This window comes from Oryzias latipes, chromosome 18 (genome assembly GCF_053564925.1).
Source record: "Oryzias latipes strain Hd-rR chromosome 18, Olatipes_Hd-rR_3.1".
Classification (NCBI taxonomy): Eukaryota; Metazoa; Chordata; class Actinopteri; order Beloniformes; family Adrianichthyidae; genus Oryzias; species Oryzias latipes.
In genome coordinates this window covers 7,901,415-7,916,395 of record NC_136254.1, presented here as the reverse complement: position 1 = coordinate 7,916,395, position 14,981 = coordinate 7,901,415, and the positions used below count along the sequence as shown (strand labels likewise).

The following is a 14,981-nucleotide window of genomic DNA, read 5'->3' as shown; positions in this document are numbered from 1 at the left end:
GTTAATATGTATTGCTTTTGTAAGTGACCACGGTATAAGCGGGTTAATGGCCTTCGAAGTGTGCGTTATTACTTTTTAACGCACTTCGCGGAAGCTTCGCGTCAGACGATTCAGGCTTCCACGGCGTGCGTTAAAAAGTAATAACACACACTTCGTTAGCCATTAACCCTTACGTGTGGGTGTGTGACGGGTTTATGAAAATGTTTTTGGGCAAGTGCCGAATTTGTTACATTTGTTATAAAAAAAAGAGGCAGTGGATACAAAATATGACAAGTGAACTATGTTCGGTATTAAATTCAGCATTTTCTGAACACAGGAAAACACACGTTTCACAGACGGTGTCTGCCCCGTGTTAATAAAGCTCCCGGTGTGAGCTGGACAATGTAAAGCCTACACATCCTAATATGTAAAACCAGTCACTGCTGCCTGACACCGTCACTCATTTAAAGGCAAGCGATATTGGAGCCTTTTGGCTTTCCATAACTTGGCGCCTGCCGGCGAAGGCGGTCCTTACGGCTTGCCGTACATACCCGCTCTGGGACGGAGTTGCCGGCTGAACAGCTGGAGGAGTTCATCCTGCAGGAGCTGATGTTTACTTTCTGCTTGGTCTGGTTTGAAGGGAAACCCAGATCCCCTCGCGCACACAGACAGACGGATGCTGGAAGATTTCTATCTCCAGACTTTCCACGGAGGGAGGAACCCGTGAGCAAGACACGACCCGCGTAAAGAAAGCCTGACCTACTTTTGCATCGAGGACAATCATCATGCGGGTCGTGTTGTGGTTCAGCTCCGTGCTCTTGTACCTCGGCGGATTTGCAAACGCAGAGCCCAAAGCAAAGTGTCCGACTCGGTGTGATGTCAGCAGCTGTCCGAGCCCCAGCTGCCCCAGCGGCTACGTGCCGGACCGCTGCAACTGCTGCCTGGTGTGCGCGGGCGCGGAGGGCGAGCCGTGCGGCCGCAAAGACGACCTGCCGTGCGGGGACGGGCTGGAGTGCAAGCACCCGGCGGGGAAGCGGCTCTCCAAGGGCTTCTGCCAGTGCAAGCTGGGCCACAGAGTCTGCGGCAGCGACGGGAAGACGTACCGGAACGTGTGCCAGCTGAAGGCGACCAGCAGGGCGGCGCTGCAGCAGGGCCAGCCGGGCGTCAGCCAGACCCACAAGGGGCCGTGTGAGAGCAGTGCAGGTACGGCTGGAGGGCAGGGATGCAGAGATGCAGAGAAGAGATGCTGTTAAACCCAGCTGCTGTTCATAAATCCATGTTCAAAAAGATTCATTCTAAAAAATGAATTCTCTGTAGGGCAAAACCACGCAACAAAAATGCTAAATAACACCTTAAACTCCTGTGCAAACCTTAGTCTGGAGGCAGGAGAAGGCTTGTCTGTTCCCATTGAATTGATTAGAACTTGATCCCTCTTCATCATTCACTGGTGAACTGGAATCTTTTCTTTGCATTGTAATCTTTACTTTTCACTTAATTGGTGAATTATAATCTTTAGATGGCAGTGATTGTTTTTAGTGGTCATTTCCAGTTGGCATAGGTGGTTGTGTCATTTTTAGTGTAATACTAAACTGTAATTTTTACTGAATTACTAACCGTTACATTTAAAGACCAATTTTCTAGATTTATCTTTGTTCCAATACTCACCGATGGTCATGAGTTCTGGGGTGTTGTTGTTGCTCACCTTTTGGTAAATCCCTTCAGGGATCGCCACAGAGAATCAGCTTTCACTGATTTGCACAGGTGGTTGGTTTAGCAGAGATTTTTATGGCGGATACCCTTTCTGACACAACCCTGTATTCGTGAGCTCTGGGTCATGACTAAAAACACAAGGTCCTAAAGGCATGCAGCTGAAATGAGCTTCCTCTGTAGGGTGGCTGGGTGCTTCCTTAGAGAGAGGTCACCCGGAGAGAGCTCGGAGTAGAACCTCCACATCAAGAGGAGCCAGTTAGGGTGGCTCGGGCACCTGGTCCGGATGCCTCCTTGAATGGATGGATGGACGGATGGATGGATGGATGGATGGATGGATGGATGGATGGATAGATACATTCAAATATATCAGGAATGGAAAACAACCTTTTTTGCAGTTTGCTTTTTTTTATTTGAGCACCATCTTGCCAATTAACTTTCCCACCTGAGATTCTCGATTGTGCAATGCTTCTCGCAGGCATTTCTGGTTCTGCATTCATCAAATTGAGAATGCACAACTTCTGGAACAATGGCCTCAAGATCCATTCATCCATCTTCTAAACACATTTCTTCCCTTTCGGGGTGACGGGGCTGCTGGAGCCTATCCCGGCCACCCGTGGGCGAAGGCAGGGTACGCCCTGGACGGGTTCCCAGTCTGACGCAGTGACCTTGAAATGTTGGTTCTAAACCACCAAACCAGCTTCATGTCATCCAGAGTTAGAACGGTGTTGGGGGGCCTAATGATTTCTATTTGGGCTCCGAAACCAAAGACTTCTATGACAGGTAGTTACAGGTAGTCTGAAACAAAATCTGTGATTTAAAAATACTGATTTATTTTGATCCAACACATTCATGTTATCTCGTTCCATATGCACTGAAGCTGGGCAAGCTGGGAGCCGAACCTGTGATCTTCCAATCAGAGGTCTGGTTCACCTCTCCACCTCTGCACCACGGCTACCATTCATATTCATTTACACACACACTTGTATAACCAATGTTAACCAACTGGCAAATCCTTTCAATCCTCTAATTAAACAAGTAAATAAATAAAAGTAAACAACATTCACAAACCCATTCAACAACAAACTCATTACAACACCATCTGTCAGAGAAACCTTTAAAACACATTCAAAATTGTTCAGTTTAGGAAAACCTTTAAATAAGCATCAACATGTTTAGAAATCTTGACAGAAAGGAAAACGTGGGTTTACAGATAAACCGTATGATGGTTATAATATTTTTCTGTTTTATCCTGATCTCCAAACCTAGCTGGAGATTTTAGGCCTGGACACAGACTTTGTCCATCTTCCTAAACCACTTTGTGTGACAATCGACCCTTGTACTTCCATAACACTCCTCTGGCTCATGCACCTCAGAAGAATCAGAGCCAAAAGGGAGTGTTTGACTGTTATTGCAAAGCAGTAAACGCCAGATAGGAAACATCGGAGCTGGGAGGCCGTCACGTGGTACCAGTCTGTCTCCTCAGAGAAATGTTTTTCCCCCTTTTGTGACATACGCTGGAAAAAGCCTCCCAACCTGAGAAAAGAAGCCTCTCCATCCGTCACGCAGGACTCAAACAGATTTGAGGAATCAAAAAGTCCCCTGGCTGTGTTTACAATGGGACGTTGTTCTGCTCCAACAGACATGAAGCTGTGGCTGCAAACAGATTTTTGTCTGCTGTCAGTCAGCAGTGTCGTCAAACATGCTTGAGCAGTGGCCCTGATCCCACCGAGCAGCAGTAAACAGGACTGGACTGCAGCACCACAGCCGGTTGTTTGGACCACAGGGAGTTAAACACACTTCCAGTAAAACAATCCTCTAATGCGTCTGCAGAGCGCCTCGGAAAGTCCCTGAACCCAGCAGGGGTTTGAGCGCCGCCGCACAGAAAGGCCAGCAGATGTGCGCACTCAAGCAGTTCTGTGTCGCTGCACAAAGTGTGGCTGTGTCTAATAATGACCACCCTTAGCTTAGACAGCATTGGGAGATTCTATCTCAGAGCCAGGGTGGGGTCAGACCGATAGCTCGGTCGAGGAAGGGGAGCCACTCGCTTCCAGGACTTTGAAGTTGAAGACTGAGCTGGGATTTGGAAACCGCAAGTTCCTGCTGGAGCAGTCGTAAATCTCTGCGTGGTTTTAGAGCTGCAGACAGTCAAAAGTAGAATCATGCTGCAGGAAATGAACTTTTTTTAGTCCATCCAGGATCATTATGCAGTAATTTTGGATCCACTCAGTCACAGCAAAAAAAAAAAAAGCTGTGACAGATGTACAGGACTCATCTCTTTTCTGCTTTAACCCTTGTGCTATCTTATTGGGTCCAGATGACCCCACCTTTACATTGACGTGTTCTCCCTACCATAACAAAGGTGGATAAAGGTGAAGAGGATTTCATGTAATCCATGGACACCAGTGAAGATCACAAATCATTGAAGAAAAAAGGTTCAGAGCACTGTCTAGTGGGTCTAGATGACCCAACTCCCAACATTAAAGTGCCTAGGATAGCACAAGGGTTACGCAAATGAACAACCGAGACAGACTAGTTCAGATAACATGAGAGCATGTGGCTTTCGTCTTTTCTGAACACTAGGCACTGTGAATTAAAATAGCATTGATCCATCCATTGACAGAGAAGTCATTGTTGGATGAGAGAGGTTTGCAGGATTTCTGGAAAAAGGGCTTTTCATTGACATTGAATTGGCTTCAGCATCAAGCCACAGTTCAGCATTCTCAGTTTTTTCTACAGCAAATGCAGCAAAAACTGTGATTTCAATGATAGCGGGATGAATAGGAGCCTGCAGTAGTGTAGTGCAGTAGAAATTGGTCCGGTCATCAAAGCAGCTGGGAGATCCCACTGCAAGACTCAAGTCTGTAAAAGGCTTTGAGATGTGGGAGGGGCCTACAGTACCTGCCTCTTGTTGACAAAACTGATTACACCTGGATAACATCTTATATTTTGGGAAAGGTCTTTGGCTTTTCCATGTAGGTTCTAACCTTAACACTGATGTGCATGGTTCATTTGTCTTTGCTTTTGCGTTAGATACCCTTCCTGACACAAGCCACCCATTTTCCCAGACTAGGGATCGGCATCTTAGGCTGCCTTTACACTGCAGGTCTTGATGCTCATATCCGATTTTCTGACTATATCCGATTTGTTTGACGACTCGCTTACATCATCTTTTAAAAGTGACCCGTATCTGATGTTTGCATTTACACTATACAATGCTGAAACTATCAAACGTAGACGTTCTGAGGACTACTTAGCAGTATTTCCGCCCTCCGCGGACCTTTTTCGGACTTTTGTGACTGCGGTTGTCATGGAGGCAATGCGGCGACGGAAGGAGGCGTTGCCTTGGGCGCTCCTGAGGGGATGCATGGGGGAGTAAAAATGAGGGCTGGTCGGCCGTCTTATGTTCTCTCTCTGAGTTTTGAATGAGGAAGTGTTTGCAGACGTGCTGTCCGAACAGTTTGATCCAAGTGTTGAACCTTTCCTGCGTGATGGCTTCTCTTTTCCGAACGTGGTCAGAAACACACGGGAGATTTCCTCGGGGTTCTCTTTTCCGTTCTGAACCCTCAGCCTCACCCAAAGACTCCAAAACCTTTGGGGGAGACACCTTGTTTTTAATTTACGGTTCTCCGACAGTCCCCCGCTCAGCGCTCACAGGAGAGAGGGGGGCTCTCTCCTTACACACACACACACACGCAAGCACGTGTGCGCGCTCACACACACACATGGTCCCCATCATACACGCCCCCAAAGAAATAAACGGCTTCTAGCCTGTTCCATAGCATCGGTGTCCCGCTTCATTAGTTACCGTTTGCGTCCGGACCGGGACCGGACCGGACATAACAGCGGTTTCCAACTACGGTCTGAAGCATGAGGCTGAAAGGTAACACCCTGACAGCAAAATCAGCGCACTAAAAGCACCTTACTAAGTCATGTGATCTCAGTTGGTGGTCTCCTGAGTTGCCGTCACTGACTTACGACTCGCATTTACTGGGGAATATCCGATTTGTCTGCTTACATGGCACACGCAAATGCACGTATCCGATTTGTTTCCGATTTATTTCCACATATGAGAGAGGCCTGTATCCGATCTGAGAAAAACGGAATCCATGCGCTTTTGTCCTGCTTACACGTTCACCGATCATATCCGATCTGTGCTACGTTAGAGGGAAAAATCGGAATTGGGTCACTTGAACAATGCAGTGTAAAGGCGGCCTTAAAGTCCCAGACAATTCTACAGACCAGCAAGACGAGACAAATGTTTCTAATAACTACAATCTTGCTCATTCAATAGATCCAATCGTATATCCACGGTTAGAAAGTAGAACTTTAGATTATGCAATATATTTTGTCGATGTGATGCACATTTGCACGTTGGGCTTTCAGAGGTACTAATGGTCACACGTGCTTTGGAGACACATCATTGATATGGCTTCCCACAGAACAACTGCAACACGGTTGTGAAAGGTGAACGGGGTCATTGCAGGCAAATGGAGGGTGGGAGACACGGTGAAACTGTCCAGTGATTGAGGTGATCTTAGAGACTAAAAGGGGGGCTCCATTTCTCATCTCTGACAAAAAGTTCAGAATAAAAGTTAAAAGTAGTTTCTAAGTTAAACGAGGATTAAGCGAAGAAGAGAAAGAGGAGCCAGATCAATGACCTGAAATACGTCATGAACAGTTTGAAAAAACATCATCACAGCTGAGAGGTTAGTGGTTTAAACGTGCTTGAGTAATGGATCCCACATTTACCCCAGAGTGCTCTCCGAGTGGTGAATCAGACGATACTGGAAGGAGCAAACAGTTGTGTGTGTGTGTGTGTGTGTGTGTGGGAGCGTATCATGAATCACGCTAACAACATCTTCAGGAGTGCAGCATCAAAATCCAGGGGCTTCATTTCGCAAACCGTATGGAAATCAGCGCAGAACAAGATTGAAACAGCATATTCCATTGTTTTAATCTTTAGTAGGAATCAGTGGTTTATTTTTCCTGAGATTTGATCCAAATTCTTAAAGGTAAACTGAGTAGAAACCTCTCAGCAGCAGCTGTGAAGTCCCACACCTACGGCACGCTCACTTTGCTAATCCGATCCAGACGACCTGTGAAGGTCAGTCCTCGGTTCTGTTCCCACGGAGACGATTCCTGCCTGTCTTTCTGCTCTCCTCTTCCACAACCTTTTTGTCTCCATTTGCTGTTTTATCTTTAGAAAAAACAAAAAAATCTATGGGTCACTATCACAATAAAGTACCTTTGGTGTCCTCATGAGTATCACTGAGTCATGAACAAAATGGAGCAGAATAATTCAACTTCTTCTTATCAGTGACCAAAGACTTGCACACATATCAGTCAAATCATTTGTTTCTTTAATTGTGATTCCTTCAGTTTATGCTATTTTTTTTCTTTATATGAATGCGATTTTGGTATGTCCCACACGCTGTTCTGCTAACTTCAGGGTGTGTCATAAAGGGTTAAATTATGCTAAAAATAAAATAAATCGGTACACATTTTTTGTCACATAACATTATTTGATAAAACAAGTAATTTTTGCTGTTTATGGCATTACCTTCTCCTCTCCAGGTCCTTCACGGACGTCCAGCCCTCGCTACAAATTCAACTTCATAGCTGATGTCGTGGAGAAGATTGCCCCCGCCGTCGTGCACATCGAACTTTTCCTCAGGTACCGCCTTATTTTGAACGGCTCACATTATGGGATGTAGAACTGTTTGTTTAGCAGACGCTGTATTGTACATTAGTATAATAATAAAATCAGCTTGATTTCATTGAAATATACTTCTTCAGTCATCTTCATCGTCCTCCTGTAGCAGAGCTGACCCTTTCACCGGGATGAAATCTGGTCATGGGCCATTTTGTTCCATTTCCTCCATAAATGTTGGCTGTGGTTGAGGTCCAGACTGTTTACAGTCATGTCACATGGTTCAGCTGTGTCTCCTGAAGAAGACTGACACTTCGTTTTATGAGGAGAGGTGCTAAAAAAGACTTCCTCCTCATGAAGTCCTCTTAAAATGAGAAAAGTTTTCAGTATTTCTGCGTTAAAAGCTAGATTCTGCCTTCTTCTATACATGCGGGGGTTCATGAAACTGAATTGAGACTATTTGGAGATAACAATAAGACTCAAATATTGAAAAAAATGTGTCACCACAGAAAATATAACATTTATTCTGCTTTTGCACAAGCACACAATTCTACATTTTGCTTACAATGTTTATGCTTTTAGTTAGTGCTGCTTTCGACCTAGTGACAAACAACCATGACAGTTCTCTCCACATATTCTGCCCTAAACTAAACTGTGTCTGCTCAGACCCAGTGGGTGGGGCTGCAGTGGGGTCTTGGTAATCAGTGTGTGGTCAAAGCAGGTGCTCAGCCTGGCATTTCAGGTGGTGCACTGCACACATAGTTGTGTTAAAGACAAACATGTCTTATGTTGTGCTGCAACAGCTGAAATACATCAGAAGTTTACCACAAGCAGGCCAAGGGAATTCCTTTGGCTTTCAAAATAAAACACTTGGTGTAGTCTCCACACTACAGGCTTCATTTCTGAGCTTCAGAAATGTCCCTCAACCATGTCCAGAGTGTGCGTTTCTTCTTTTAAAGGCATATTAATTGGTGTTTTCTTTCCCGATTCCTTGATGCTTTTCCTAGTCCAGCATTCACATTGAAGACAGACTGATTGGTTTACTTCCCCAGACATCCTCTGCTGGGTCGCAACATCGCTCTGTCCAGTGGCTCTGGGTTTGTGATGACAGAGAACGGCCTGATCGTCACCAACGCTCATGTGGTCTCAAGCAGCTCTCCTGTTTCAGGCCAGCAGCACCTGAAGGTAAGCAGCTCCACTTAGATCACAGATAGAATATGGACTATGTTATCATAGCTGCTGCATCCCCTGCAGAACAGCTGCAGTCCAACTCAAACTAAGAGGCACTTAGAGACAGAGACTTCTGAGTTACATTGAAACAAAGTCAGACGATTGAGCGGGTAATAAATCAATTTTTTCCTTCTCGTTGATAGATCCGCAGATGATTTCCAATTTTATTCAATTTAATTTAAAGTAATTTGGTGCGAGTCAGCTTGAGCATCAAGACAGTGTTCTGTTCGTCACCTTTTCAAACCTTCATCAGCCTGAAATGAGACCCGAACCCCTGAAAGTCGAACCACAGCCCAGATTTAAAGAGTCAACGTAGAACAGTTTGGTCCAGATAAAAGCATTTACAGAAAATATTTACGTCTGGGAAGTTGAATTTGACTTGACAGATGGAAACATGGTCACGGAAACCTTCTTTTGACTTCCACTGAGACACACAGTACTATTTTTTAGGGGCTTCAAATGATCATGTTAATCCCGATTGATCAATTAAAGACAAATTAGCATAGCATAAATCTAATTTTGAATCCACAACTATTGCTATGTTCTCAAATTTAAAGCAAAGGTCCAACTGTTTACTTGCATGAAGCTGAAGCCCCTTTGTAGTTTTAACAGAATGAACCAAAAACAATACTCCAGAACATCACAACTATGATCTAAAATGTTATACAGAGAACTCTGGGCCTGATGTTGTGTTTTGAATTTTTCAAGATTGAGAATAATCCGCTATGGAGGAGTAAAAGTAAAGGTTGGAAGACTGTTATAATAAAAACATCATAAGCCCCTTTTTTAGTTGTATTTTGATCTTTTACTGTACCACAATGTCAGGTTTATTCTTCCATCCATCTACGGCAGTGTTTTGAAACCTAAACAAACCAAACCAGTTCCACCTGAGTCGTTAACCGCTGAAAGAGAGGACCAATTTGGAGAGGGAGTCACTGGCTCCCAGACCCCCAGCTGAGGACAAAGGACTATTAACGACCCGAAACCATGTAGGCTAAGTGGACAATACCTCCAGTTTCAGGTCTGACTCCTCCCCCATGAACGCATATATACCAGCTCTTAGACCAGCTAATTCAGAATTGACAAAGCCTCTTGGATAAGAGGTGAAACGTCTAACTTTAAAAACCAAGTCCAGATGACATCCCCTAAACCTACTACAATGGAACCAACCTGGATGAATGAGAGTCTTCATAGACACGTACCACAATGTCACAAATATAAGTGAAAATACGTCAAAATGAGTCTTTTTCACAGCAGTTTTTAGGTTAGATTAAAATAGAATAATTGGATGAATAAATTAAAAGTTCTGATTAATTAATCGGAGAAAATAATTCCATTGCATAACAGCGCTGCTATTTATCCCTGTGGACTTTTGCCTTAAAAATGTGTCCGTTCTGTTTTTTCTTGAAGGTCCAGATGCATAATGGTGACGTGTACGAGGCCACCATCAAGGACATTGACAAAAAGTCGGACATCGCCACCATTAAAATCAACCCCCAGGTGAGTCCATGAATGTGACGCAGGCCCTGAGGGCGCCAAGCAGGGGTGAGAGGTGAGACCAGGTAGAAAGACCCGGGTTGTGAGCAGGACAAGAGGGTGGGGTGATGACAACGCAGACGATGACGAATAAGGCAGCGGACCCCGCTGACACACTTACTGAACATCACAACCCTTCTGAGGGGGAAAGCTGAGGTCCGGGTTTAAACCTTTCCTGTGCAAATTTGCTCCCCAGCTTCAAAACCAGCTTCCTGCATTGGATTTTCAAACTGTTCGCTCTGGATCAGGACCGGGGGGATGGGGGGATGGGGGGATGGGGGGCAGTGCTGAAAACAGTCCTGGTTCATCTCACACCACTGGTGTGCAGAACATGTGTTTCCATTCAGCCTCCTCCGATCCTCCCTCTTTTTTGCCCTCCTGACCTTGATTCCAACTCCCAGCCTCTCCAAGGATTCTGGGCTGCGTCGTCATGACAACCACCTTTAGTTTGGGTCGTGTTTTTAAGGACACGTGTTTAATCATTTCTTTGTTCCAGTTGTCGTGTTAACAGTTGCCGATTGTTGCAGATGAGGCAGACTCAGCCTGTCCCTGTACTCCCCCTGCTGCCTCTTAGATCAAGCTGCCGGTTCTGTTTCTGGGCCAGAGTGCAGACTTGAGGCCGGGTGAGTTCGTGGTCGCGATCGGCAGCCCCTTCGCCCTGCAGAACACGGTCACCACGGGCATCGTCAGCTCCGCTCAGAGAGACGGCAAGGAGCTGGGTCTCAGGGACTCAGACATGGACTACATCCAGACGGACGCCATCATCAATGTGAGGAGACCTAATCCAGCTGAAATCCAAAGTTCAATCAAATTTCTCCAGTTGTTATTTTGTGTTTTCTGTGTGACAGTATGGAAACTCTGGAGGACCTCTCGTCAATCTGGTGAGTTTCTGTCTTTAAGTTGAACTTTGCCTTCCTGTGGTTGGACCTCAGATAAGAGTCTCCCGACTCCACGGCTGCGAGGAAAAAGTCGTTTACCCTCATTACTGAGGTCAGCAGACGTTAAACGCCATTTCTGTAATTAGGACTGGTCTTATGGCGGAAAAGGGCCCAATCCCAGTTTGAACTGGAAGGCCTCAGAGCGTGAGAAGGACTTGGCATCACATTAGCTGGAATGACGGAGAAGTTTGCAAAGTTCATGTCGTGCAGAAACAGACTGTTTTAGTAATTTCTAAGCAAACATTGCAGTTTGACGAAATATGATGAAAGACTGTTTATTGTGGCTTCATCAGACAAACATGAACTGATATTTGTGGCCCGGATCCCAAACGAGCTCTGTCTCTGTTGCCTCATTGGTATGGCAGCTCGTGGGACGCCTCTTCCGTGACCTAAACTTTTTAATTCCATGTTTGCATGAACTCTGGGGTTTTTGCCCGTCTCAGCTCTGAATGTTTCAGGATGGGGAGGTGATTGGGATCAACACCCTGAAGGTCGCAGCTGGAATCTCCTTTGCCATTCCCTCTGATCGGATCACCCGCTTCCTCAACGATTCTCTTAACAAACACAGTAAGGGTGAGTCCGACAGCGCCGTCCGTGACCACGACTGGAGGGTCCCGTCATAACCAACCATCTTGACTTTTTCTTTTTTTTTAGAGCTGAGGCCAATAAAGAAGCGTTTCATCGGAATCCGGATGCTGACCATCACTCCAGCGTGAGTATAGCACCTCTAATAACCTTTGCTCCACCTTTATATTGGCATCTCTCTTTTATCCTAATGGATGGTTCTGAAGGACTTACAGAGGATCTCAGTGAACCTTTGGTGCTTTCTTTCCTCATTTTCTTTTCAGTTTACACACGGGACTATTTACAGAGGAATGTAATTTAACTTTGACTGACCTGTGAGTCAGACAGCCTTAAAAAAGCCATTTCTCTAATGAGGCCCTGTTTAGGAACTGGGCTAAAAAGAACCCGTTTTTCCAAGTTCCATGTTGCTGAAAACCACTTTAAAAGATTTCACTTACAGCTGCTGCTGGCGTGACACTTCCACATAAATTTGCCAGAACTTTTATCGTCTGAGGAGCAGGCTGATGCTAATGGAAAATGTTTGTCCTTAATTTGAGTCCATTTTGAATGAAAGTCTGGCAGATCTTTTCATCAGCACAGAAACTCAGGATGAAGGGGGATAGTTGAGAAGCATCCAGTTAAAAACTGAAAAGAAAACTATAAAAGAAAAAACACAAAAAAGAAAATGAAGGGAATTTTTTCAACATTCATTTCCAAATTCTCAGCAAAGATAAAACTGATGGGATCATAAAATTACCTCAACATTTGTGAAAATGTGTTGTGTTTAGTTTAAGTCAGATGAATCTAATTAGAAGCTATACAGAGAAGTTACATAAATAGCTAAGCACTGCTAGTGATCAGAGGCAAAGGACTAGTGAGCGTAGAAGCCACTATCCAGGATGAAACATCCAAGATGCATGAGTACATCAAGCTCAAGGCCCCAAATGACAGTGTGTTCAGTGAATGTCTCAGGCAATGGAGAGCAGAGGATACAGTGCTGGAGGACAGATCCTCATGGGAGGACAAACCCCTGCATGGGATGTACCACCGGACCATAACTGAAGTGGCTGATATCAAGAAGTCCTACCAATGGCTAGAAAGGGCTATCCTACAGGACAGCACTGAAGCGCTCATCTTGGCAGCTCAGGAACAAGCCCTGAGCACCAGAGCCATAGAGGCTCAGATCTACCACACCAGACAAGACCCACGGTGTAGGCTGTGCAAAGAGGCGCCTGAAACAATCCCGCACATAACTGCAGGGTGTAAGATGCTGGCAGGTAAAGCATACATGGAGCGCCACAATCAAGTGGCTGGAATAATATACAGGAACATGTGTGCAGAATATGAACTGGAAACCCCAAGGTCAAAATGGGAAACACCTCTGAATGTAGTAGAGAATGAGAGGGCAAAGATCCTGTGGGACTTCCAGATCCAGACTGATAGGATGGTAATGGCGAACCAACCAGACATTGTAGTGGTGGATAAAGAACAGAGGAAAGCCGTTGTGGTGGATGTGGCAGTGCCAAGCGATGGGAACATCAGGAAGAAGGAACTTGGTGCAGAGGTAGAGCAGTCGTCTGCCTCTGATCGGAAGATTGCAGGTTTGAACACCTGCCCATGTGTGGAAGTGTCCTTGGGCCAGACAACGAACCCCACATTGCTTCTGGTGGTTATAGATTGCCGTTAGTGTTTGGCAGCCGAGCACCCATTAGTGCGTGAATGTCTTGTTTGTGTGGGGCTTAGACTGTAAAGGGCCATTTGCCATAACCATGTAGTGATGAAAATAAGCAAGTGCATAGTCAAATTTGTTGTTTTTTTTCCACTTGTTGCAGTTCATCCATGGTTCTACAACAGAGGGAAGGTTTAATAAAAAAACAACCTTTTTCTGCATTGAGGACTTGGTTAATTGATGCTCCAGGTCATTAAAGCTCATGTAAACTAGCTAACTGACATCCAGACTTTTAATCACAATCTGTCTTTGAAAAACAGCAGAGCAGCAAAGTAACAACTTAGACTTGTAGTTGTAACTCGTTACTTCACCTCCTGGTTTGAACGCATCCCAGTGAGATTTGGTTTATGCATGAGCAGAATGTAGTTTATATCATTTGTCTCCACGTGAATACAGCTGACCCGTGCTCCGTGTGTGTGTGCTTTTTATGTTGTGTTTCAGGCTGATTGAAGAGCTGAAGCAGCAGAACTCAGACTTCCCCAACGTGACCTCTGGGATTTACGTGCACGAGGTCGTTCCTCACTCTCCTGCTCAGAAGTAGGGTCATTCTTCAGTGTTGTAGTTGGTTCGGTGCAACGATGAACATCTGAGCCTCAGGCTTCTGTTTTCTGTTTTCAGAGGGGGCATCAAAGACGGCGACATCATCGTGAAGCTGAACGGGAAACCTCTGACGTCCACGTCTGACCTGCAGGCGGCGCTGCAGGAGGAGACGGCTCTGCTGCTGGAGATCAGGAGAGACAATGACGACCTGCTCTTTAACATAGAACCAGACGTCATCATGCAGTAGACTCTGGACATCCAGCTCTCACGCGGGGCTGGATGGAAGGCACAGTTTAGTGGAGGTACAGGTCAGATGGCAGAACTCTGCAGCACACGTCTGACGCTGAGGGACCTCGATGTTACGACGGCTGTAAAGGAGCAGAAGGAAACCATGTGATGCAGGAAGGCGACGGATTACTGCTGATGAGCTGAAGCACCCGTCCACCTGCAGAACTGCATCAACACAAACCACTTTAGTGCATTTAGATACTTGAAGCGTTTTCACTCCAATGAAGCATTTTCTTCTTCTTGTACACAAATGGACAGATACCTCAGAACCAGTACAGGCTGGTAATGCTCCTCTGTTGATGAACACAAGACAGAACTGATGCAGTCCACGCTCAAATGGAAGGATGTTCATTTAGCCAATTTAATTGTAAATATTATTTTTCGATCAAAAAGCTGAAGTCCAAATGTTATTCATTTGTAATTCTTGCTTTCCAGTATAGACCTGTTTAAGTACAAATACACAAGTCTTCCTACAGTTGCTTCTTTCAGAAAACGTTGGACAATCCGGTTTTGGTTTGGCAATCTATGAAACAAACGTTTGTCTGAATAAAGACGGATATGGGAATCTGATCTTCCAGCCACAATTCCTGTGACTTTTGGATGAATTCCAATGAGGATATGTCCAAACCCAATCTACAGTCCCTTTGACATTTGCATTATTACTAAACTAAATTCACCACAATAGAACTGGGCCAACAATTGAATTTCTAAAATGTTCAAGAAATAATGCAAAAACTTGATTTTCAATCAATTATTCTAAAAAGAAAATCAACAAAAAGTGTTTTGACCCAAAGCTGGATTGTTTGGTTGCTGTGAT

The 14,981-nt window shown here is 45.1% G+C and overlaps 1 protein-coding gene across 1 annotated transcript; it reads left to right on the top strand.

Annotated features, from left to right (window-relative positions):
• The first annotated feature begins 392 nt into the window (after window positions 1-392).
• On the top strand, window positions 393-14,734 carry htra3b (HtrA serine peptidase 3b). Its single transcript, XM_020701951.2, has 10 exons — window positions 393-1,182; window positions 7,264-7,363; window positions 8,392-8,524; window positions 9,980-10,069; window positions 10,680-10,874; window positions 10,954-10,986; window positions 11,502-11,616; window positions 11,698-11,755; window positions 13,778-13,873; window positions 13,955-14,734. The coding sequence occupies exons 1-10, from the start codon at window positions 765-767 to the stop codon at window positions 14,121-14,123; spliced, it is 1,407 nt and encodes a 468-aa protein (XP_020557610.1). The 5' UTR covers window positions 393-764; the 3' UTR covers window positions 14,124-14,734.
• The last annotated feature ends 247 nt before the right edge of the window (window positions 14,735-14,981 follow it).